The 22,954-nt window shown below is 39.2% G+C and overlaps 1 protein-coding gene across 4 annotated transcripts in view; it reads left to right on the plus strand.

Moving 5' to 3' along the window:
- The window catches only part of ophn1 (oligophrenin 1), a 211,465-nt gene extending 188,833 nt beyond the window's left edge, over window positions 1-22,632 (plus strand). For 2 of the 4 annotated variants that reach the window (XM_043705052.2, XM_043705050.2), the window contains exons 23-25: window positions 5,202-5,262; window positions 7,242-7,312; window positions 16,620-22,632. In XM_043705052.2, the coding sequence (XP_043560987.2) occupies window positions 5,202-5,262; window positions 7,242-7,277 (97 nt within the window). In that variant the 3' untranslated portion in view covers window positions 7,278-7,312; window positions 16,620-22,632. Of the gene's footprint in view, window positions 1-5,201; window positions 5,263-7,241; window positions 7,313-11,664; window positions 11,709-16,619 lie in introns of those variants that run through there. The other 2 variants (XM_043705051.2, XM_087991884.1) reach the window with 2 other exon arrangements.
- Window positions 22,633-22,954: the final 322 nt, after the last annotated feature.

Below are 22,954 nucleotides of genomic sequence, written 5' to 3' on the forward strand. Positions count from 1 at the left end.
AGAAAAATGCATCTGCAATATCAATCCAATTCCTGTGACTCTGTCTCCCAGATATCCGGGGACTGTTTGACTGCGTCAAGGAATCCATGTATCAGTTTCCAGCTTTCATCAAAGGTAGAACACGATGGTTACTGAAGATATGAGACAGGCTTTTCATTAAATTAGATAGGCAGGATTCAATTGTGTAGAACTGCATTTAAATTGGACAGAAGCAGGCAATTAATGAGCCTCCCACTGGAAATTGGTGGTTTCTCGGCTTTACTTCAGTCCTGCCATTCATTTATCTCTTACAATTTTCCATGTACTGGACATCTGACATTTAACTTACTGCACAGTTCTCCCTGCCCATCCAGTCCAGCATGTTACATAAAATCCAACACTGAGATTGTCATTTGGGTGGAATGAGCAGCACGTGTCAGGAATTATAACAGTTATTGAATATACATCACAGAAGCACACCATTTTCTTTCTGCATCACTTGAGCTCCTTCTTCTGAAACTATCAGCATAACCTTATTATTTTCTCCCTCCCGTTCAGCTCATTTCCTCTTAAATGCATCAGTGTCAGGTGGTCATACATTTGACAGTCCATTATGGAGCTTAGTAATTTCCTCCTGAATTTCCTGTTCCATGTGTTAGTGATAATCTTGCAGCTTCCTAGTTTTGGTCTTTTCCACAAATTGTTACAAAGATGCTCTTACATTGTTGGAGAACTTAAGTTTTGAAGGATTATGCAAAATGGACTTATTTTAAGTTTTGTTAACATACTAGAAGTGATTTCTTTAAAAAGAGGTAATTGAAAGTTCACTAGACATTTGGAATTTATTTTAAGGTTTCCTGTAGATTACATGACTGGTAACTGCTTGCTTTGCTAGACCACTCCTGGGTGTATTTTGTATAGCAACTGGCTTGGAGATGTTTTTGTTTATTTATGTAAGTAAGCTCGCTGAACTTGAAGGTTTGTTTTCAGTCTTCCATCACCATATTAGGTAACATCCGTGAGAGTCTCCAGTGAAGTGCTGGTGGTATGTCCTACCTCTCTATTTATAGGTCTTGGTTTCTTAAGATGGGTGATGTCATTTCAGGTTCTTGTTTTATCTAATTCAATTGGAGGAAAGCCTGCCAAGAATAAGCATCCCAGCTGATTTCTCTCATTTCTGAAAACAAAATCACTTGTTGAGTTCAGGGTGAAACCTATTTCATCCCTTTAAAGAGTGATTGGAGGACTATCTCAAGATTGTATTTCCTGAGCAAGATCTAGTAACCATATGCAATTAGTGTCTTGACTGCATTTTTGAGATTCTAGAACATTCAATGCTTTATCTATTTGATTTTGTCATTTATATAAATTTTATTTAGATGTGAATATATGAGGGTTAAGACAGTAGTTAGGAAGGCAAACGCAATGACGGCATTTATTTTGAGAGGACTTGAATATAAAAACAGGGATTTACTTCTGAGGCTCTGTAAGGCTCTGGTCAGACCACATTTGAAGTATTGTGTGCAATTGTGGGTCCCATATCTTGGGAAGAATGCACTGGCCCTGGAGCATGCCTAGAGGCGGTTCACGAGAATGGTCCTAGGAAGAAAGGTTTAATATGAGGAATGTTTGAGGACTCTGGGTCTATGCTCAATGGAGTTTAGAAGGATGAGGGGGCATCTGTTGAAACAAACAGAAAACTGAATGATCAGAACAGAGTGGATGTTGGGAAGATGTTTCCATTGGTTGGAGAGACTAGGACCCAAGGACACAGCCTTAGCATTAAGAGAAGACCTTTTTAGAAGGGAGATAAGGAGAAACTTCAGCCAGAGAATGGTGAATCAATGGAATTCATTGCCACAGAAGGCTGTGGAGGCCAGGTCGAGTATATTAAAGACTGAGATAGATAGGTTACTGAGTATCAAGGGGATCAAGGGTTACATGGAGAAATTGGGAGACTTGGGGTTGAGAATCTTATCAGCCATGATTGAATGGCGGAGCGGTCTCGATGGGCTGATTGACCTAATTTCTACTCCTGTGTCTTATTGTCTTATGAATGATTAGTAGGTTTTCAGATGACCCCAAAATTGGTTTAGTGGACAGCAAAGAAGATTATCTCTGATTACAACAGGATCTTGATCAGATGGGCCAATGGGCTGATGGAGTTTAATTTAGATAAATGTGAGGTGTTGCATTTTGATTACACAAATCAGGGCAGGACTTATACTCTTAATGGTAAGGTCCTGGGGAGTTTTGCTGAACGAAGATCTTTGGGTGTAGGTTCATATTTCATTGAAAGTGGAGTTGTAGGTAAACAGGATAGTGATGAAGGTGTTTAGTATGCTTGTCTTTATTGGTCAGTGCATTGAGAATGAGAATTGGGGGGTCATGTTGCGGTTGTACAGGACATTGGTTATGCCTCTTTTTGAATACTGCATTCAATTCTGGTCTCCCTGCTGAAGGAGAGATGTTATGAAACTTGAAAGGGTTCAGAAAAGGTTTTAGAAAGATGTTGCTGGAATTGGAGGGTTTTAGCTACAGGGAGAGTTTGAAAAGGCTGGGACTATTTTCCCTGGAACAATGGAGGTTGAGGGGTATCCTTATAGAGATTTATAAAATCATAAGGGATGTGGATAGGGTGAATAGCCATGACCTTTTCTGAGCTAGAAGGCATAAGTTTAAGGGAACAGAGGAAAGACTTTTAACAAAGGACCCGAGGAGCAAATTTTTCATGCAGAGGGTGGTGCGTGTATGGAATGAGCTGCCAGAGGAAGTGGTAGAGGTTGGTACAATTACAACATTTTTAAAAGAAATCTGGACAGGTAAAAGAATAGGAAGGGTTTAGAGGAATATAGCAAGTAGGGTTAGATTTATTAGGTTCCCAAAAGAGAAAATGCTGGAAAATCTCAGCAGGGCTGGCAGCATCTGTAAGGAGAGAAAAGAGCTGACGTTTCGAATGTAACTGACCCTTTGTCAAAGCTTTAACAAAGGGTCAGTTAGACCCGAAACGTCAGCTCTTTTCTCTCCTTACAGATGCTGCCAGACCTGCTGAGACTTTCCAGCATTTTCTCTTTTGGTTTCAGATTCCAGCATCCGCAGTAATTTGCTTTTATTTTAGGTTATCTGGTCAGCATGGTTTGGACCGAAGGGTCTGTCTCTGTGCTGTACATCTGACTCTATGAATTTATCATTTCAAGAATAATTTGATAGCTATTTTTTCTTTTGAGAAAACCAATCTCTGTAGAGAAATCTCTTTTCTAATTGAAAAGTATATATAATTTTGTGTGTTCTTGGGATATTTTAGAGGGGTAATTTATAGTTATGACAGAAACTGGATTGATGGTTCCTGTTGGTTAAAACCTGATATGGAGAAGATATTTAATTGGTCACCTTGGAAACGTGAAATAATATTTTTGTCGTGACCCATGGAGCAGTGGGATTACACCATGGAGCAGTAAGGTTACACCAATACTGTTCTCTGCTGACCTGAGTAGTGACAAAGTGGAAACCTTTTCTCTACAGCTATTTTATCAAACCCTTGCATAAACTTCATCAGGTAACTCCTCTGCTTCCGCTCTCCTTCCTAAAGTTAGTAGCCCAGGCTCTTTCAATCTTTGATTGGAATACACCCAATTCTTAGGTCAGTGGTGAGTGTATATTTTGAAAAATCAACTTCTAATCTTACATCACCCAAAGAGATTAGTCAGATGAATTCATCAGATTGCTTGAGCCTCAGACTAAGTGGTGATTGAATTTGGACCAAGTTCCAGTGTGAACCTTGTGGAATGTGCTGGGCTAGTGTGAGTGCATGTGGAGAACTGTGGAGGGGGTTGTATTCTAATACTCCAGAAAGAGGATTAGAATAGATTCCCTACAGTGCGGAAACAGGCTCTTCGGCCCAACAAGTCCACACAACCCTCCGAAGAGTAACCCACCCAGACTTATTTCCTTCTGACTGATGCACATAACACTACGGGCAGTTTAGCATGACCAGTTCAGCTGACCTGCACATCTTTGGATTGTGGGAGGAAACCAGAGCACCCGGAGGAAACCCACACAGACACTGAGAATGTGCAACTCCACACAGATGGTCACCCGAGGCTGGAATCAAATCTGGGTCGCTGGTGCTGTGAGGCAGCAGTGCTAACCACTGAACCATCATGCTGCCCCCACAAGGAAAATTGTAAGTGATTTAAGTCAATGTCAGGATGTTGATAAACCAAGAAACCACTTGTTGGCTGTCAGAAGCTCATTGATCTGTTTTAATTTTGTTTTAAAAAAGCTGATTTGTTCTTGGGATGTGGGCCAACATTTATTGCTCATTTCTAATTGCCATTTGAATTGAGTGGCTTGCTCGGGTTGTTTCAGAGGGCAGTTAAGAGACAACGACACAGTTGTGGGGCTGGAGTTGCATGTGGACTGGACCAGGTGAAGATGACAAATTTCGTCCTTAAAGGATGTTAGTGAACCAGTTGGGGTTTTAAAACAATTGACAGTGGTTACACGATTGCCAATAGAGTGGCTTTTAATTCCAAATTTTTATTGATTCAAACTCATGCCCAGAATATTAACTTGGGTCTCTGCATTATTAGTCCTGTTACTTGTATCTAATTTAAATGCAGTTTAATACAATTGAATTTTACCTATCCAATTTAATGCTACCTATCCAATTTAATGAAACCCATGCCAGTCATATCTTCAGTAACCACTCTGCCTCATCATCCGATGAGGGCTGGAAACTGATCTGTACATATCCCTAAACTTCAAGCTAGCCATTATAATGAGGACATTGCAGAACAAATACTTTACCTTCCTGATATTGTGTAGTTTTATGTCATTGCTCGTTTTTTTTTTCATGGCTTAAGTATAAATCAGATTTGTGTCTGGTCATCCATAGAGGTTTAATGTTCTAGTTTGCTGATGTCAACCAAGTAAAGGTGTTGCCAATGAAAGGAAAAGATTATCTGACCTTTACCTCTTCGGATCTAATTTGAGATACCTGCTGACGATGTTAAGTAGACTGCATGAAGAGCAATCATTTCCATAAAGGTATCAGAAAATAGCCAGCATCCTTGGAAACCAATTGCAGTAATGTTCAGCATGTTCAAAAAATGTGAAGCAAAGATTGCTGTAAGAGGAAGAAGCGTGAATAAATGATATTTTCTGTGTTTTTAATTTCTGACTTTACATACCCCATTACCTTTTTATCACACTCTCAACAGTGTGAATGCTTCTCCACCACGATCTGCCCCTGTAGCACACACCATTACTGCAAAAGATGAGGTAGGTTAAGCTGCTTGTTTTGATGACTTTAGTGGTTAGGTAAAGGAGTTATCTGTGTGTGTTATCTATATTTAGGATATGCCATCTTGTCTATATTTAAACATTGTTCATATGCAGAAAGTTATTTAAAAGTACCTGAAAATTTAAAGTGTTCACTCCAACTGCCACTTGAAAAGTCCGTCTGTCCTGAGATTTTTTTAAGATCTTACAAACTGTATTCCAAGTTGATGCACTGAGTCCATTTTCTTTGGGATTCAAGCATTGAACAAATGATACTCATGCTAATTTTGATCTCCACTTGCTAATTTTGGATTTTTTTTTCTGTTATAACTACATTATTTTCAATATCTATTAAGAAATGTTTAAAATTAGTCCCATTTCCCATTGGTTACTGTGGCCCTACACAGAGCAGGATCCTACAGACATTTAGAGTTTCAGTAAAGCAGCTCCAACATTATCACTAAAATTTTAGCAAAGTTACTATTTGTGAAATGTTTTGCATGTTCAGTAAAATAATTATGGGTTTTTCCTTCCAATGTGTTTGCAGAGACTATAAAGGAGTGGCAGTTTGGAAATGCTAAGTTAGAACTGTACCAGAAGTGCATTGTACACCAGTAAAGTGCGTTGCTGTATAAATCACCCTCTAATTTATTCATACTAATGGAATGATTGGATAGAATTACAACATTAGACTTTATTTAAGGTGTAAAATTAACATTGAGATGTATGGTTGTATTAGCCTAACGGTTGGAGTCTGGGTTAAGACCTTTTTCATACCTGGGTTAATACCTTCTCTGGCTTCACTGGAGGCTCACTGATGTTACCTAGCATGGTGATGAAATGTCTGAAAACGAACCTTCCAGCTCAGCGAGCAAACTTGTGTCCAGAACCTTTTTCCATAGCTAATCATATAATCTGAATAGTGTTCACAACCTCCGTTAATCTTCGTTCCAATAGTAGATCCTTCCTTGGTCACCTTACTTAAGAAAGATTGTAAGTGCATTGGAGACAATTGAGAGGGGATTTACTAGGTTGATAGCTGGAATAAGTGAGTTGAGTTATGAGGAATGATTGGATCGGCTGGGCTTATTTTCACATCATTCAGAAGAGTGAGAGGTAATTTGATTGATGTTTATAAGGTTCTGAATGGTTTTGATAAGGTAGATGTGAGAAAGGTGTTTACTCCTGTGGGTGAGTGTAGAACCATGGCACTCCATTTTAAAATTAGGGATCAATATTTTAAGTACAAGATGAGAGGAATTCTTTCTGAAGTTCATGTGACTTTGGAACTAGCTTCTGCAGGCACTGGAAATTGGTTCAATGCATATTTATAAGGAGAAAGTATACAGGGAAATTAAAAGTTGTTGTGTGTTGATTATCCAATGGTCATTTCACTGGGTTATCCTGGTCATTGTGGAATGACACATTAGAAAATCGATGTGGACATTGGGCAAACACAGAGATCCAGCTATATGGCTTGATAAATAATCTGCTGAACTCAGTTGGACGCAGGATGTGAAAACCGCAAGTTTCCAGGGAACTGCTCCACAGCTTTGGTTCAGACCTTTGGTGGGTGAGTCAGGTTGAATCAAACGCTTAAAAGGAATGTGAAGCTGGAAGATGCTCAAGTTAATCATCCATTTTCATTTAAATCAATGGGCAGGTACCACCAGTGAATGCTGCAAAGAACACAATCTTTGGATTGTGTTGTTAATAACAATTAAAGCGAAAAAGCAAACTAATGGCAAGTTGTCCACTTTAAATTGAGGTAAATGCTTTTGAATCTTGTAATTGCAGATTTCTTCAGGTGTGTATTTTAAACATCTGATGTAATGTACAGAAAGCATGTTCCAGTTTTATGATAGGATTATAGGATTTCGGATAACTAACATACCAAATTTAAGAACCTGATGAATATTTTCGAATAGATTTTGCTAGGGCTCAGTGCTAATTTACTGCACTTTTCTCTTCATTTTCAGAGCCCAAGCAACATGCACTCATTCAGTCGATCATAGCCATGGTTTCTCACTTCTATAGAGATAATGTTTTGGTAAGTTTGCATTTATTGTATTTTGTTTCAGTTGTTTCATGATAAAGTGAGGTTGAGAATAATCTATTTTCATTTTAGTTTTCCTTTCATCTTTTCCTGTTAGAACTGACAGTCATATTATAGAGGATGGCAATTCAATCAGCTCTGTCCGTGCTAACTCCAGCTGATAGCTACTTGCTGCTGGCTTCACTTTCTCATGCTCCTCTTGTGCATCTCTAATTTGATAATTTATAATTAGAAGCAGCGTTCACACTTTTTTTTTCTGCACCAATCTCTGAAGTCCATGTGTAGCAGTGACTTCCAGGATTGGAAGACAGTGCTGTGATCCATGTTGGTCTGCTGATCACTGTGAGTGGAGAATCAGGCTTGGCTGCACATGCCCACAGCTGGGCAGCTTAGAGGGAACGTTGATTAAAAGTAGTGACAGTGAGTGGCTCACAACATCATAGTGGGTACACTTCTTTGCAAAGCCATTCGCTTTAGGACCCAGTATGAACATGAATAAATTTCAAACTTGGTATGCCTAGTACATTGATATGTTTATCTTGACTTTCTGCCACCACAGAACCCATTATTTGATTTCAATGTGGTGTATAAGAACATAGCAGCAGAAACAGGCCATTCAACCCTTTGAGTCTGCTCCACCTTTCAATATGATTGTGGCTGATCTGATAATCCTGACCTCCATTTTCCAGCCTTGTTCACGTACCCTTTATACCTGACCTGTCCATCCCATGGTCATACAGCACAAAAACAGGCCCTTCAACTCAACTTATCCATGCCAACCAGGTTTCCTAAGCTGAAATTGTCCCATTTGCCTGCATTTGGTCTGTATCCCTCTACTTGTCCAAATGTCTTTTAAATGTTTTTAATTGTACTCACCTTTAGCACTTCACCTAGAAGCCCATGCCATACTCGTATCACCCTCTGTGTAAAAACGTTATCCCTTGATCCTTTTTAAATCTTTCGTCTTTCTCCTTAAACCTATGCCCTCTCGGTTTGGACTTCCCTACTCTGGAGAAAAGACCTTGGGTATTTGCCTTATCTTGCTCCTCATGATTTTTTAAACTTCTATAAGGTCACCCCTCAGCCTTCTATGGTCCAGGGTAAAAAGTCGCTACCTATCCAGCCTCTCCTTGTAACTCAAACTCTCCAGTCTTGGTAACATTCCTTTTTTTTTTTTGCACTCTTTCCAGTTTAATAACCACCTTCCTACAGCAGGGCCACCAGAATTGTTTGCAGTACTCCAAGTAAGGCCTCACCAATGTCTTTTACAGCTGTAATTCCTGTACTAAATGCTGTGACCAATGAAGGCAAGTATGCAAAACGTTGTCTTCACCATCCTGTCTACATGTGACTCAAGGGACTATGTACCTGCACCCCTAAATCTCTCTGTTCAGAAACACTCCCCAGGACCCTACCATTAATTATGTAAGTCCTGCCCTGATTTGTCTTGCCAAAATGCAACACCTCCCATTTATCTGAATTAAACTCCATCTGCCATTCCTCAGCCCAATCTCCAATTTTAATATATTTAATATATATCGAGGGAGCTCCAAAAATGCTGGAGCCAGCAATGCAAGGATCCAACTAAGAAAGCATTTCATGGCAAACTTAGTCTAATGCATGAAACATACTGTCAGCAGTACTGTAGCGCACTGTTTACAACTGGCTTTCTCATCTATCCTGGAGCATTGAGTTTTCTGTTTTAGATAACCCAGAAAGTCAAATAACAGCAAGGTGTTGCTAATTAAACTAATTAGGTTACCAATAAATTGTATAACATGATTAATATGAGATATTTCCAAATGGGCTTCTCTGATGAAAACCGATGCCAAGCGTGAAAGAGGATATGTAATAGAAAGTGTACCTGTTGTGTTCTTAAGGGTGATAATGTGGGAAGGAATTCTGAATTCAAGGTAACTGGCAGCTCTATGACCTTGCCATAAATGCTGGTATGGATTGTGCTTGGGTTGGTGCTGGAGAAGGCGAGTCATTGTGGGGGTGATGGAGTATGGTAGGGACCACTCATGGGGAGAGTATGATGCTGTGCTAATACCAATGAGCATGTGATCTCTAACATCTGTAATCTTCGCACATAACATGTAAAAGGTGTAGGCTTTCACTTTGGGGACATGTTCAAATTCAGATTCAAATTTAAATTCGACCAGTTAAATCTAGTTAGTCCCAGAAGTGTTGACCATGGCATTGTAACAAAATTAATTGTAATAAAAAGCCATCTTGGTCACTGGTGTCCTTGACTGAGGAACATCTGCTATCCTTAGCTGGCCTGAACATGCCTCCAGACCCATAGCAACTTGGTTGACTCTTAACTGCACTCTGAAATGGCTAAGTAACCCACTCAGAATCACAGAATTGTTACAGTGCAAAAGTAGGGCATTCAACTCATCATGCCTGTAACGGTTCAAGTACAGCTGTAGCATGTAGAAAGCGGACAGCTGTAGCATGACGATGAAAGGCTGTTAATTGATTTTAAATTTAATGAAATGGGGAGTCAGTGTTAGTCAATGAAGATAGGCAAATGGAACATAGACAGAAAGGCAACAAATAACAAAGGTTTGAACTCTAAGGAAAAGCAAGTAGTGCATTGCAATATCTTATTTTGGGTACAACAGTTGCATTGACTAAGAGGATCAGTAACAGAGGGGGCAAGATAACTTGGAATTAGGACAGAGATGGAAACTTGGAATTAGACACTCAGTCTTGGAATTAGACACTCAGTTCAACAGTACATGAAGATTGACCAGTGACCTCTTTAATCTTTGTTGAACTGGAGGAAGTTGTTCAATTTGGACTTGGCATCAGACAAGCAGCTCCTGAAGAAAGACTTATGCACAAAACGTCGATTCTCCTGCTCCTCGGATGCTGCCTGGCCTGCTGTGTTTTTCCAGCATCACATTTTTCAACAAAGCAGCTACTACAGTAAGCTGGCAATCCAGAGAAGTGGGAGAAATAATTTTCCTCATCCATTGTCTAGATACAAGCCTTGCTATCAATTGATGCTCTATTTCAAATTACATACCAGACCATCTTCATCTGGTATCCTGAATTTCATAGCTAGAAGAATAAGCACACTAAATTGCTAGTTTTGTTGAGTAAATTGTAAATACTAAATGAATAATATTGGCTGTCTAGATATTAATTTCTAACAGTGTCCCTAAATCTCCTCTTTTTGAGCCCATACAAAAACCCATCTCTTTGACTAAGCTTTTGTTAACTTCACCTTATATCTCAGTCTCGGGGTTAGCCTTTGTATTTTTTGATTATACTTCTGTGAAGCACCTTTTGGATTTGTTTACGTAGCTACAAACTTACACTGTTCGAAAGTTCAAACAATAAAGTTCCTTCTCAGGCACAGCATTTGACAGCTCCCCGTAGTCTGTTTTCTACCACACTCTCCACCTTGCTCAGTCCTTTGTCACCTTCAGAAAGACTGTCAAGTTTAGAAAAGTCAACCTCCCACATCTTGTTCAAAAACTCTTCAAAAATGCTGCATAGCTGGAGAAATTTAAAAACTGCATCCTTCATGATGATTGATAGCCAACCATTCATAGACCGAGTAGTGTTTTGTTTAAAATAAGTACATCTACCAATTTAATCCAACTCAAAGACCTCTCTTGACTATGTCTAAACATTCAAATTTGACTGAAATTGAATAGAACATATTCAAGCAGAAACCCAACAGGGAATACTAGAAAATAATGTCCTTAAATTGACCTGTCTGCAAATCAGGCTTTAATTTACATTCTCTGAGCTGTGTGAAGCACTTAAGTATCCAATCCTTCAAAGTGACAGTTCGGATCCTAGGAAGAGAAATTAAAGCATATAGTTCAGGCACTGTTAGAAATATGAAAGATAGCTCTATGCTCATCACAAAAATAAATAGAAGTTGAGATTGTCAAGTGTTTTGGGACATGTGACAATCCCTAAACAGTTCGAACCATGTCCATAAAGGCAGCCAGTCACTGGTGAGCAGGATCAGCTTTGAGTGGGGACTAGGGCTCTTGCCAACAAGTGAGGAGGTCACTGCTCCAAAAATACTGGCACTGTGTAGCCTCTGAGAACATGTTAAGCAACAGCATCTTGCATATTTGTCCAAACCTTTTTAGTTCTGTCAATAGAACATGTTTTTTAATTGCACAGATGGCTTGTTAGGTCTAATGTGATATTGAACTTTATAAGCTGGAGCAGAAAGAATTGAAGTACTTGCATTGGCTTATGAGTGAACCTTTTTACAACTAATAGATGGCTTGTGAAGGACTATCATTTTTATTAAATAGGTTTGTGGAATAAGCAGTGACCTTTTAGCTGAGTTTTTTTTAAAAAAACAGTTGCAGCGGTGGACCAAGGATGAATGAGGAAAAGTTTACACATAGACTGGTGAATCTCTGATGAGTGCAAGACTATGATCACAGTACTCTCTCAAATTGTTAACAGGTAAAAGTGAAAGGTGTGAAATGTTGAGTATTTTGGAGTAAGTGCACACAATGTATTAATGAAGACATTTGGACATCATTATCCATAACTGAGGATTAACCTCAACTATATAGGTTTGGTTCCAAAAGGCTTAATGCTGATGAGTGTTTTAAGTTCCATACGATATGGAGATGTCACATGGACTTGGATGAGGAGAATAGCTTTGGGTCTTGAAGGAGATAGGGCTATCATCTGGGTCTTCTCATAGCTATTGTTAATGAGACTAATTTAACTTGCATCTAATAGCTTGTTATACAATGCACCATGTTTTGTTTTAAAAGCAGAATCTTTTAGTGGCTTTCCTCTACCACACTAGCAAAGCCGACCCCATGAATTGAAATTTTAAAGTAGGATAGTGGAAGCCAATTCATGGGACCTATAGTCCAGAAAGCTGCTACAACAAGCTGCCAGTGGTAGTTGTTTTAAGATTTAGTTTACCTGTATTTTTCTAATCACCTTGTTCAGAGATGTTATTACACAGACTTGAAGCTGGGTGTCCCCGTACAGGGGTAGGGATACTACTATCTCATCAGAAGAGAACCCTTAGCAGTTTCAGCAGTAGGTTAAGAATTATTTCAGCTGCATTATTAGAACAGCCTACAGCTGCTTATCATTTAGGACGACCAGTTAGATCAAGAGCAAAGGGTTGCCAGTGTCTTTGAAATCACACCACAGCATGAATAGCTGTTTGGGAGGGATGAAAGGCAAGTCAATGGAAGTGGATAAACACACATAACAATATGATAGATTTTCAGCATTATCTTGCCCACAAGGTTTTGGGGTGAGAAAGAAATTGTACTTTTGTAGAGCATTTCCTGACGCTAGGACAAATCAAAGTGCTTCAAAGTTTGCAGTGTAGACACTGCTCTAATCTAAAAGATATGCATCAGCAAATTTGTACTCAGTCAGGGCTAATAGGTGGCAGCGAGGTATACAATTAGGTGACCTTCTCTCCATGAAATTAGGGTTTAGGTCTGACTATACTACATCATTGATAAAGTCACGGGAGTTACTAATCCACAGCCCCTGATAAATGCTCTGGGTCATGGGTTCAAAACCCACCATAACAGATGGTGAAATTTGAATGAAAAAAAAAACAAATAGAACTATGGAGGTGTTGCGGTACATTGGGAATTTTCTTGCTTTTGTGCCAGGAGACCTGGGTTCAAGTCCCATCTGTTCCAGAGTTGTGTAATAACATTTCATGAATAGGTTGATTAGAAATTGGTTGTATCTAATTATTGGACAGGGCACCAGGAGAACTCTTTTTCAAGTAATGAGGTATGCTCTTCCCTACATCTGCCTGAGAGAACCTTGGTTTTATGTTGCAGAAGAAGGACTGACTGTCTGAGAGGGCATTCTCCCTCAGCGTTGCATCCTAAGTGTTGTTCTTGCTCAATCTTTTCACTTCAGTGAAAACACTATCCACTTAGCTAAGGCTGTGCACTTACAAATATCAAAGTTTATATTGAATGGAAACTGCAGGAATTTACATGTGGTTTTGTTGACTGCTGGATTATCCAAAGCTGAATATTAACTAATGGTTGACTCATTTTTCCTTTACTCAAAGATCTGGGTCTAATAAGTACAGTTGATGAAAGATGCAAATTCTATGTAGGACACATTCTGTGGGACACAAATGACAGACTGGCTGTTCTCAGCACTTCGGGCAAATGTACAAACTATTAGAATAATATTCTATTTTGGTGGAGATGAAGGAGTATGAATTGTTTGGAACGAACAAGACTAATTTACTGCAAAGACTTGGATATCGTAAACCTCGACTAGAATTGAGTCTTTGAGTGTAATTATTAGAATTCCAGGATTGCAGCTGATTCTGACTATCCATATGCTGGGTTTAATATGGGTAATATGACCCTGAAGTAAAAGGCTTGCTAGTGTCAGTTAGAACCAGCGCAAAAATGCCGTTGAGTTTCTTGAGTCTGGTGCACTGCCATGTTTACAGCAGGTTATTGAAAGTATTGGTTTCAGATTTATGTCTGTCTACCATCCCATATTTTCTTCTTTTGTGTACTTGTTCCTGAAGATGCTAAATGCCACACAGTTCAAGGGGCAGCTGCCCTCTTGGTTCTCGCTGGCTGAAATACTAGTGATCATTCTTAACCTTTTGAACCATGATGATGGGTGTTGGCAGTGCGTCCAACTGGGAAATGCCAGGACTGAACTTGATTTGTTTCCTTGGCCTGCATCCCCTCGCATGTTTTTCAGAGATGGTAATGTTCAGGGCTGCAGGCACGTTCAATCCTATTCTCTCTCACCACTCTCTCTGTTAAACTAAGCACGTGAGGCAGTCTTGACTGTTGCATTGCCTCTATGGTGGTCAGCATGACTAGTCTCCACAACAATCTGAGAGTCTCTCTCTCACTGCAACCCCCAGGTCATCTCTTCTGCCCTGAAGCTCTACGACCATGTACTGAAACATGACTAGTCAAAACCTAATAATCAAAGCTTGGTACCTTCTTGATACAGAGGTGGAGTATAAAATGAGAGAAATTGTACTGCAACTGAACAAGATGCTGGTGAGACCACATCTGGACTACGAGCAAGTTTAGCCTCATTTTTTCAGAAAGATATATTTTCATTGGAGGCAGTTCAGTGAAGGTTAACTTGAATTATCCCTGCTCTTCAAAGTTTGTGAGAAGATTTGTAGCTCGGGTGCTCGTTGCTGTGGTTCTGTTCGCCGAGCTGGAAGTTTTTGTTGCAAACGTTTCGTCCCTTGTCTAGGTGACATCCTCAGTGCTTGGGAGCCTCCTGTGAAGCGCTTCTGTGGTGTTTCCTCCGATATTTATAGTGGCCTGTCCCTGCCCCTTCTGGTTGTCAGTTTCAGCTGTCCGCTGTAGTGGCCGGTATATTGGGTGCAGGTCAATGTGTTTGTTGATGGAGTTTGTGGATGAGTGCCATGCTTCTAGGAATTCCCTGGCTGTTCTTTGTTTGGCTTGCCCTATAATGGTAGTGTTGTCCCAGTCGAATTCATGTTGCTTGTCGTCTACGTGTGTGGCTATTAGGGATAGCTGGTCGTGTCGTTTTGTTTAACACACGCAGACGACAAGCAACATGAATTCGACTGGGACAACACTACCATTATAGGGCAAGCCAAACAAAGAACAGCCAGGGAATTCCTAGAAGCATGGCACTCATCCACAAACTCCATCAACAAACACATTGACCTGGACCCAATATAGCGGACAGCTGAAACTGACAACCGGAAGCGGCAGGGACAGGCCACTATAAATGCCGGAGGAAACACCACAGAAGCGCTTCACAGGAGGCTCCCAAGAACTGAGGATGTCACCTAGACAGGGGATGAAACGTTTGCAACAAAAACTTCCAGCTCGGCGAACAGTATCCCTGCTATGTATGGATTGCCTTATCAGCAAAGGATAAACAGGGTGGGACTCTACTTATTGGGGTTTAGAAGAGTGAGAAGTGATCTCATGGAAACATACAGAATTCTTAAGGGGGTTTGACAGGATAAATGCTGAGAGGATGTTTCCCATCATGGGAGAGTGTACATCCAGAGGGATTAGTTTCAGACTAAAGAGGTGCCAATTTAAGATTGAGACGGGGAGAAATTCCTTCTGAGGATTGAATCTTTTGATCTCCTTGCGATGGAGAGCTGTGGGGGCAGACTGCTTCTTTATATTTACAGTGGAGACAGATCGTTGGTTAGGGGACGCGAGGTTTAGGGAGAAAATTCGGGAAAGTGGACATGAGGAATTTTGGTTCAATTAGGATCATATTGAATGTTGGTGCAGGCTTGAGGGGTCAAATGGCCTATATCTGCTCCTAATTCATATTCAACTCCCACTAGCATAACTATCCACGTTGAGGCAGAAAGGTGTGTGCTTTTCAGCTCAAAATGGATGCTTGAAGAAGACAGGATCTTGACCAGATGGGCCAATGGGCCGAGAAGTGGCAGATGGAGTTTAACTAAGATAAATGCAAGGTGCTGCATTTTGGGAAAGCAAATCTCAGCAGGACTTATACACTTAATGGTAAGGTTCCTAGGGAGTGTTGCTGAACAAAGAGACCTTGGAGCGCAGGTTCATAGTTCCTTGAAGATGGAGTCACAGGTTGATAGGATAGTTTGGTATGCTTTCCTTTATTGGTTAGAGTATTGGGTGCAGGAGTTGGGAGGTCATGTTGTGGCTGTACAGGACATTGATTAGGCCACTGTTGGAATATTGCATGTAATTCTGATCTCCTTCCTATCGGAAAGATGTTGTGAAACTTGAAAGGGTTCAGAAAAGATTTACAAGGATGTTGCCAGGGTTGGAGGATTTGAGCTATAGGGAGAGGCTGAACAGGCTGCGGCGGTTTTCCCTGGAATGGCGGAGGCTGAGGGGTGACCTTTATAGAGGTTTACAAAATTATGAGGGGCATAGATAGGATAAATAGGGATAGTCTTTTCCCTGGGGTCAGGGAGTCCAGAACTAGAGGGCATAGGTTTAGGGTGAGAGGGGAAAGATTTAAATGAGACCTAAGGGGCACCCTTTTCACGCAGAGGGTGATATGTGTATGGAATGAGCTGCCAGAGGAAGTGGTGGAAGCTGGTACAATTGCAACATTTAAAAGGCATTTGGATGGGTATATGAATAGGAAGAGTTTGAAGGGATATGGGCAGGTGCTGACAGGTGGGACTAGATTGGGTTGGGATATCTGGTCGGCATAGATGGGTTAGACCAAAGGGTCTGTTTCCATGCTGTACATCTCTATGACTCTATGTAAATGCATTATCATTTGTTATCTGTGCTGGACAATAGCTTCTAATGAAATTTTTCTTTTGCAGAATTCTTGAGGAAAACCTGGCTGGTTTCAGGGAAGCTTGCTGCATCAGAACTGGAACAAATACTTCTGTGAATTAACTTGCACTTATCAAGATCTCATTGAGAGCACCAAAGATTCTCCAGATTATCCAAATGGATTCTAACTAGGGAATTTTCCATTCCAACAACGTCTGGAGCTGTGTATTAGATGACTGCCAATGGGTCGTCGTAGTGGTCTTGGGCTTATTTTTCTTGAATTTTTAAAATCGGTTCTGGTGTGTTTTATTATGTACCTATTTGTTGGAACAAAAAAGTAACTCCAGTTTGTGTGAGGGCAGCTACATATTTTAAAACTTTTAAAGTACTGCTGGAAATCCGCACAAGCTTCATTAAATGTGCAATGTACTTTACAACAAAAGAACACACACAGCTTGTGGACTAGCTCGTGGAAGATTTTGCTTGACTATCACTCTAAGTAGGTTAAATGTTTTAAAAAAAAAGGTGGCTGGTCCATACATTTTAGAAAATGTGTAAATTGTGATTCAACATGCAAAATGTAAAAGGTTGATGGTATTATCAGTGAAAGTAGCTTATACTCTTGAGGGCTGGGTAGGTGGCAAGAGATTCTTTTTGGAACAAAACCTTGTTTTTGTTTGGAATATGTGCTCTGTGACACAAGTTGCTGGAGAAATTTACTGTGATGTGCTGCCCTGGTTGTAAACTGGGACATGGTGACATTGGAATCCCACTTTTGGGAGCTGTTTCCCAGCTCCTCCCCACATTTTGATTGATAGAATGATTTACATTATAATTGAGAGGAAATAAACACAGAAATGGACAAAAAAAATTCAACACACAAATAGCTATGGACAACAAGCCCATCCATTATACGTTAATAACATTAATCCCTTTAATAACGACTTTATTTTGGAAAGATTAAAATATTTCTATTGAAATTAGGATTGAGGGAATGTGATAGAGTGGGGCAAACACTGTACTTTCACCTCATTCTTTGGTTTGGATCTAGTCCCTATTAACGGAATGAATGGCTATATCGCGAAGGGTTCCAGGAAGTGGGAGCCTCAGCAATACTTGAGAATTAGTTTTTCATCTTGACACCAACTACCAATGCAGTCGAAATGATTTGAAAATGGCAATGTAGTTGTATGGCAATGTAGTTATAATCTTCAAAGTCTGAAGAAGAGACGTGGTTTGGGGAGATCAAAGGAGCTTTTTAACTGTGTAAACATCTGAGCTTTGTCCAACATCAGAGTGCTTATTGGGGATCAGCATTGGGAAGATGTTCCATTCTCCACCCTGGTTAACATCCACCTGGCTTCATGTAACACCCTGGCAGATGGTTTTTGAAAATGGAATTTCAGAAGGAAGATTCCAATTGGTGACTGTAATTAAAGGCAGCTGTTATATAGAGTTTCCTTGTTTAGAAATTGGTAGCATTTCAACGAACATAATGAGTGCAAATTACTGATTTCCAAGAGATAACTGGACTGTGAATCTTAGTTCATTTGTACATTAATGTATGATTAAATTATGAGGCATTTAACATTCCTGGTAAAATAGGCACACATGTTGCTCCTTTACTAATTTAAGATTACTGATAAATCATTTTCATTTCGCACTCCATATTTGAAAATGTTTTATTTTTGTGTAAATGAAGTCCCATGGGCTTAATTCAAGGTTCCAAAAGAAGAAGACTAGCTGTTCCTGTTTAGTCATTGAACCACTGAGTTAAGAAGTGGGAGTGAACTGAAAATTGAGTGACCGCATAGTGGTCTTTGGTAAAACAGCTCTGCAGTTGCAGAATGAGGTACCTAATGAGTGAGAATTTTTATTGGAAGGCCACGTTTATACTCAATAAGGTATACAGTCAGTGGCATCAAGGCAGATTGAAAGGCTGAGAATTTGAGATTTGTGTGGCTTGAATCCAAATATTTTCTGAAGCTTAATATTTAATGGCGGGACCCAAACTGATACTGCACATAGAATGGTTTGTAATGCTTTTTCCTCACAGTCATATGCGATGTTGTGAAAGCCACTAAATTGTACTCTTGAAATGAAATGATTAACAAGTTCTGAGGATGCCCTTGTTCTTCATGTTATGAGGAGCAATCCTAGCAGTCCTAGTACTGCTGATGGAGAATGTCACAGCCCCTGTCATTCACATCTATTGAATAATCACTTGAATTATTTCTTTTTCTGGGAGGGTAGATAATGAATTAATATTTTAGCTGAGCACAATTTTTAATTGCTGTTTTGTCTTCTAAAGTGTGCATCAAAAGTTGTAACAATCATCGGTGAGACACATGTTTTTTATTTCCTTTGTTGTTTTCAAATCTTGGTATTCTGCAGAGGAAACTTGCAAATGGGATTAACGTGGAAGCATTACTTCAAACCTACTCTTCAAGTCAATAAAATAAATATTTGCCTTTGCCTCAATAACATGAAGGTACATAATAACACTTGATGGGAACATTTCTGATTGCCAACACCTAGATGGTGGATAGGTTCAGTAATTAATTTACAAGGCCTCCTTTTCCTGGAAGCCACACATTTACTCATATTGAAGAATGTTAGGCAGTGAGATGGTCAGCACTGTGATGTTTTATTCAGGACTGTCGGATATTCAGAAAAGCAAGTCCATTTGTTGATGTTTTGAGCTAGAACATGGAGGACGATGAAGAAATGTTGGATATTTGACCCTGTCTTAGTATGACCTTTCCTATTTGCATCAATTGGTACATTTTGTCTGTTGCCCCCTTGAAGTGACCTGGTGGCATGAAAGTTGGTAGCAAGATGTTCTAACAAAGATGGGAAACGTTGCTAAACACTGATCATTCTTCTCTTGCTGATTTTGTACAAGCGTTTATAGTGGCAAAGCTTGACAATTTTGAGTCTCATTACTAATGTCTGAATGGCATATGTATACTGAACAATACAGACTGGGAAGAGATGTGAATGATGGATCAGCTTATCTGGAAAGTTTGTAAGGATTGCTGTATTTAGCTTTCATGGGGAAGGAGTTGGAAAAAGATCAATTAAGCTGGTTCTTCCTGAATGCTACCAGAAAACTGGCTTAGTGACAACAGCATTGGGTTCAGCTGTAGCATGACACCAAGTTGAATAATTCACTCACCATGGTTACAAATGAAAGTTAGTCACTCACTTTTAAACCCAAGAGGAGTTGCCATTTTGGGTAGAAGAGGAGATAATGGAATAAATCTATTTGGAAAGTAAATCTCTGAGCACTAATAAGTTTTAATGATTTATAAGTATTTATGATTGGATTAAAGAAATAAATCTCTAGATGTCTCAGCCAAAAAATGGGAAGAATCTGCAATGTCTTAAATGTCATTTTAAGGAAATTCACATTTGTGAACATCTAATTTTCAGAGTGTATTTTCTTGCCGCATCTTCAAGTGATTCAACATTTCCCTACTTTGTTTTTAATATTTTAAATCGTGGGTTTCTGGGTGTAATTCACGTTCAAACCAATGTCTTTAAGATTGAGATTTACACTATGTACTAGCCACAGTATTAAAAGGACAACTGTTTTCTGTAATGGTCTGCACTGCGTGGCATTTCTGCCAATAAATGCGCAACCAAGAACTTAAGCACATTAAAGGTTTTAGAGTTTTGATTCAATTCTTGGAAAAGGGTAGAATTAAATATGAAGTTTAGTTTTGGAGGGGTCATGATGAGGGGTACAGTGGGGGAAATGAGTGTGATACCAGTGACTGGAGGAGAGAAGCAAGAAAGATTAAAAATTCTAAATCCTATTCTTCAGTTGAAATTCATCTGTTTGTAGTAGGTAGGCTGGTGTGATTAGTTGCCAATTATTTGGTGATTATATTTGCTCAACAACACTTCAGTGGGAAAGCAGGGATACCTGATCTGAAATTGATTTCAAGAAAAAAGCTTTTTATGAATGATTTTAGAATCTGTAACACTGAAATTTTACATTCCCCTCAGTACCAAACACTAATGGAAAGTACAGGTACCTTGGTTTATACTCTCAAAGTGGATGCTTAGGGTTTAATCTGAGTTTATGCATCTTTATTGAATGACCCAAGTGATACAAGCAGATCTCTGACTGCAAAAACTGCAAAAAGAAACTAAATTGAGGAGAGTTCAAATAGAGGAAGAAAGTAAAAAGGCCTTTTAAAAAAAAAATTGGTTGACTTTCTTTACTTTGCAATTGACAAAACTAAGGATAATTATCCGACCAAGCGAGATGGTCTGCGAAATTGAAAATATGCAGGTTTGACCTTTTTGAAGAATTCACATGACAACATTAAAAGGATCTTGCTGCAGATCTTTTTGATTTTTTTTTAAAGATCATAATTTCCCTCTCTTTTTAAGGGACAGATTTTGATAATTGTTTACATAATTTTAAATTGGCCTGTGATTTGCTTTGATTTTTTTCATTCTCCAAAAATGGCAAGTGCTTCTTTCAAACTCTGACCAAGCCACTGACTCAATACATTGGGGTGTTGATATTCTAGGTTGAACACACAATGCAGTAATAATGGGCAAAATGTTCACAAATAAATACAAATATTTGCCCTTCTTACCCCAAACATTTAGGAGGATTAGACTATCATCTCTCTAGCACAGCATCCAGTTAACTATTAGACAGCTATAATATCCATTTATTGTACAGTACCAGAAGTTTATTTGGCCCGTCTGCTACTTGTACTAGATTTTAGATTTATTTATAACCCATTTGAATTAATGATTACAACAATTATAGCACACTTTCCAATAGTCCTCCAGATTTACCCTATCTTGTTCAACAGCTATAGGGAAGGAACATTAAAGTAATATTCAGAGTAATTGGTTATCTATTTTAAAGGTTCCTTTTGATGCCAGGAATCAGACCCTCGACTCTTTACCCTGGTTTAGGTTTTAACATTTCTGTATTTCAGTGACTAAAACTAGTTTCAGGGCTCAGTGTAATGCCACCTGACTGCTGCATATTTTATGAGCAATGTTAGTTATTAATTTATTAAAACCGCTTAGTATTGTTTTCTTTGCTGTTCTTTATCCATAACTTCATAATGTTAAATCTGTTACCCAGGATCTCACTCTACTTCAAACCAAAACAACATACAGCAGAAGCTGATAATTGGAATAAATACACAAATGCTGGAAACACTGAACAGATCATGCAGTATCTGTGAAGACAGCTGCGTAACCTACTTCCAAAACTGTATTGTTTTTAGCTAGCTTGTTGAATTTCCAACTCTGTCCCCTTGCTTTCTTTGGGGGGAGAGTGGGTGGGAATAAATCATTCAACCTTTTATGGTTTTCCTCCTCAACAGTCATTCATACTTCAGTTTTCTGCAGCATGTTAATTTGCTGAAATACATTAGCATCAACTTCAGACAAGAATAGGACAAACCATGCCCAATACTCTGCACTGGCACCAGGTAGAGGTAAATGCTGTCCAATGTACTTATGCCAATTTGAACATCACAAATGCTTTGTTTGGGGATGGGGCCTTGGAGAAACATTGATGCAAATTGCATCTTCCTTCCTACTAACCGACGAACTATTACCCATTTGTATCTGATTCAATTAAGGATAGCCTTAAGTATTTGACTTCCTTGATGTATTAACAAATAGCAACAAAGTTTTTTGGTTTTTTGTCCCCCACCTCCCACCTTGTATTATTTATTTACAAAGCGTTAAGACCTCTTCAGGCCTTTTAAATAAGGAACATTGCAAGTGGTACTTGCAGGTGCATTAGAAAGAATCAGATCCATTTTATGGAAATGACCTCCCCTTTTTCCTCACCATGATATGGTTGAGATTTAGATATTGTTTGGATAAAAATGTGGATTGACATCATCTCACACTGCACCCTTAAACCTTTCTCAGCACTTAATCACTTCTATATGTACTGGAGTCTTAGTGATGGTGGTGCCATTCAAATGCATGTAAATTGTGTTTTAAGTGTATGTTGTGTTTGTGTCATGTTTACCATGGAAATAAAGTCGGTGCTTGTAACTTAAAGTACTTCAACCAGCAATTACATCTATCTGTTGCTCTCTGTGCCCCAAACCATGTTGGATAATTTATTGTTTTCATCTGGGCACATCATTACCTTTCTCCAGCGAAATGGAAGTTGAGTAATCTTCATTTTAAATTCAAATATGATGTATCCATGGGTGCCAGATGGCTAATTACTTCAGATTATACTACATGATGTTGATCAAGGCAAATTGCTCATTACATTGCAGGTATTAAATATACCAGTTTTAAAAAAATCTGTGTAATGTGAGGAAGTTGGATACAGCTTTTTTTTTCCAAACTAATGTTTTAATTAGCTTTCGGA

This window comes from Chiloscyllium plagiosum, unplaced genomic scaffold, assembly GCF_037043375.1.
Source record: "Chiloscyllium plagiosum isolate Xiang-an unplaced genomic scaffold, Cpla_swu_hap1 HiC_scaffold_11, whole genome shotgun sequence".
Taxonomy (NCBI): domain Eukaryota; kingdom Metazoa; phylum Chordata; class Chondrichthyes; order Orectolobiformes; family Hemiscylliidae; genus Chiloscyllium; species Chiloscyllium plagiosum.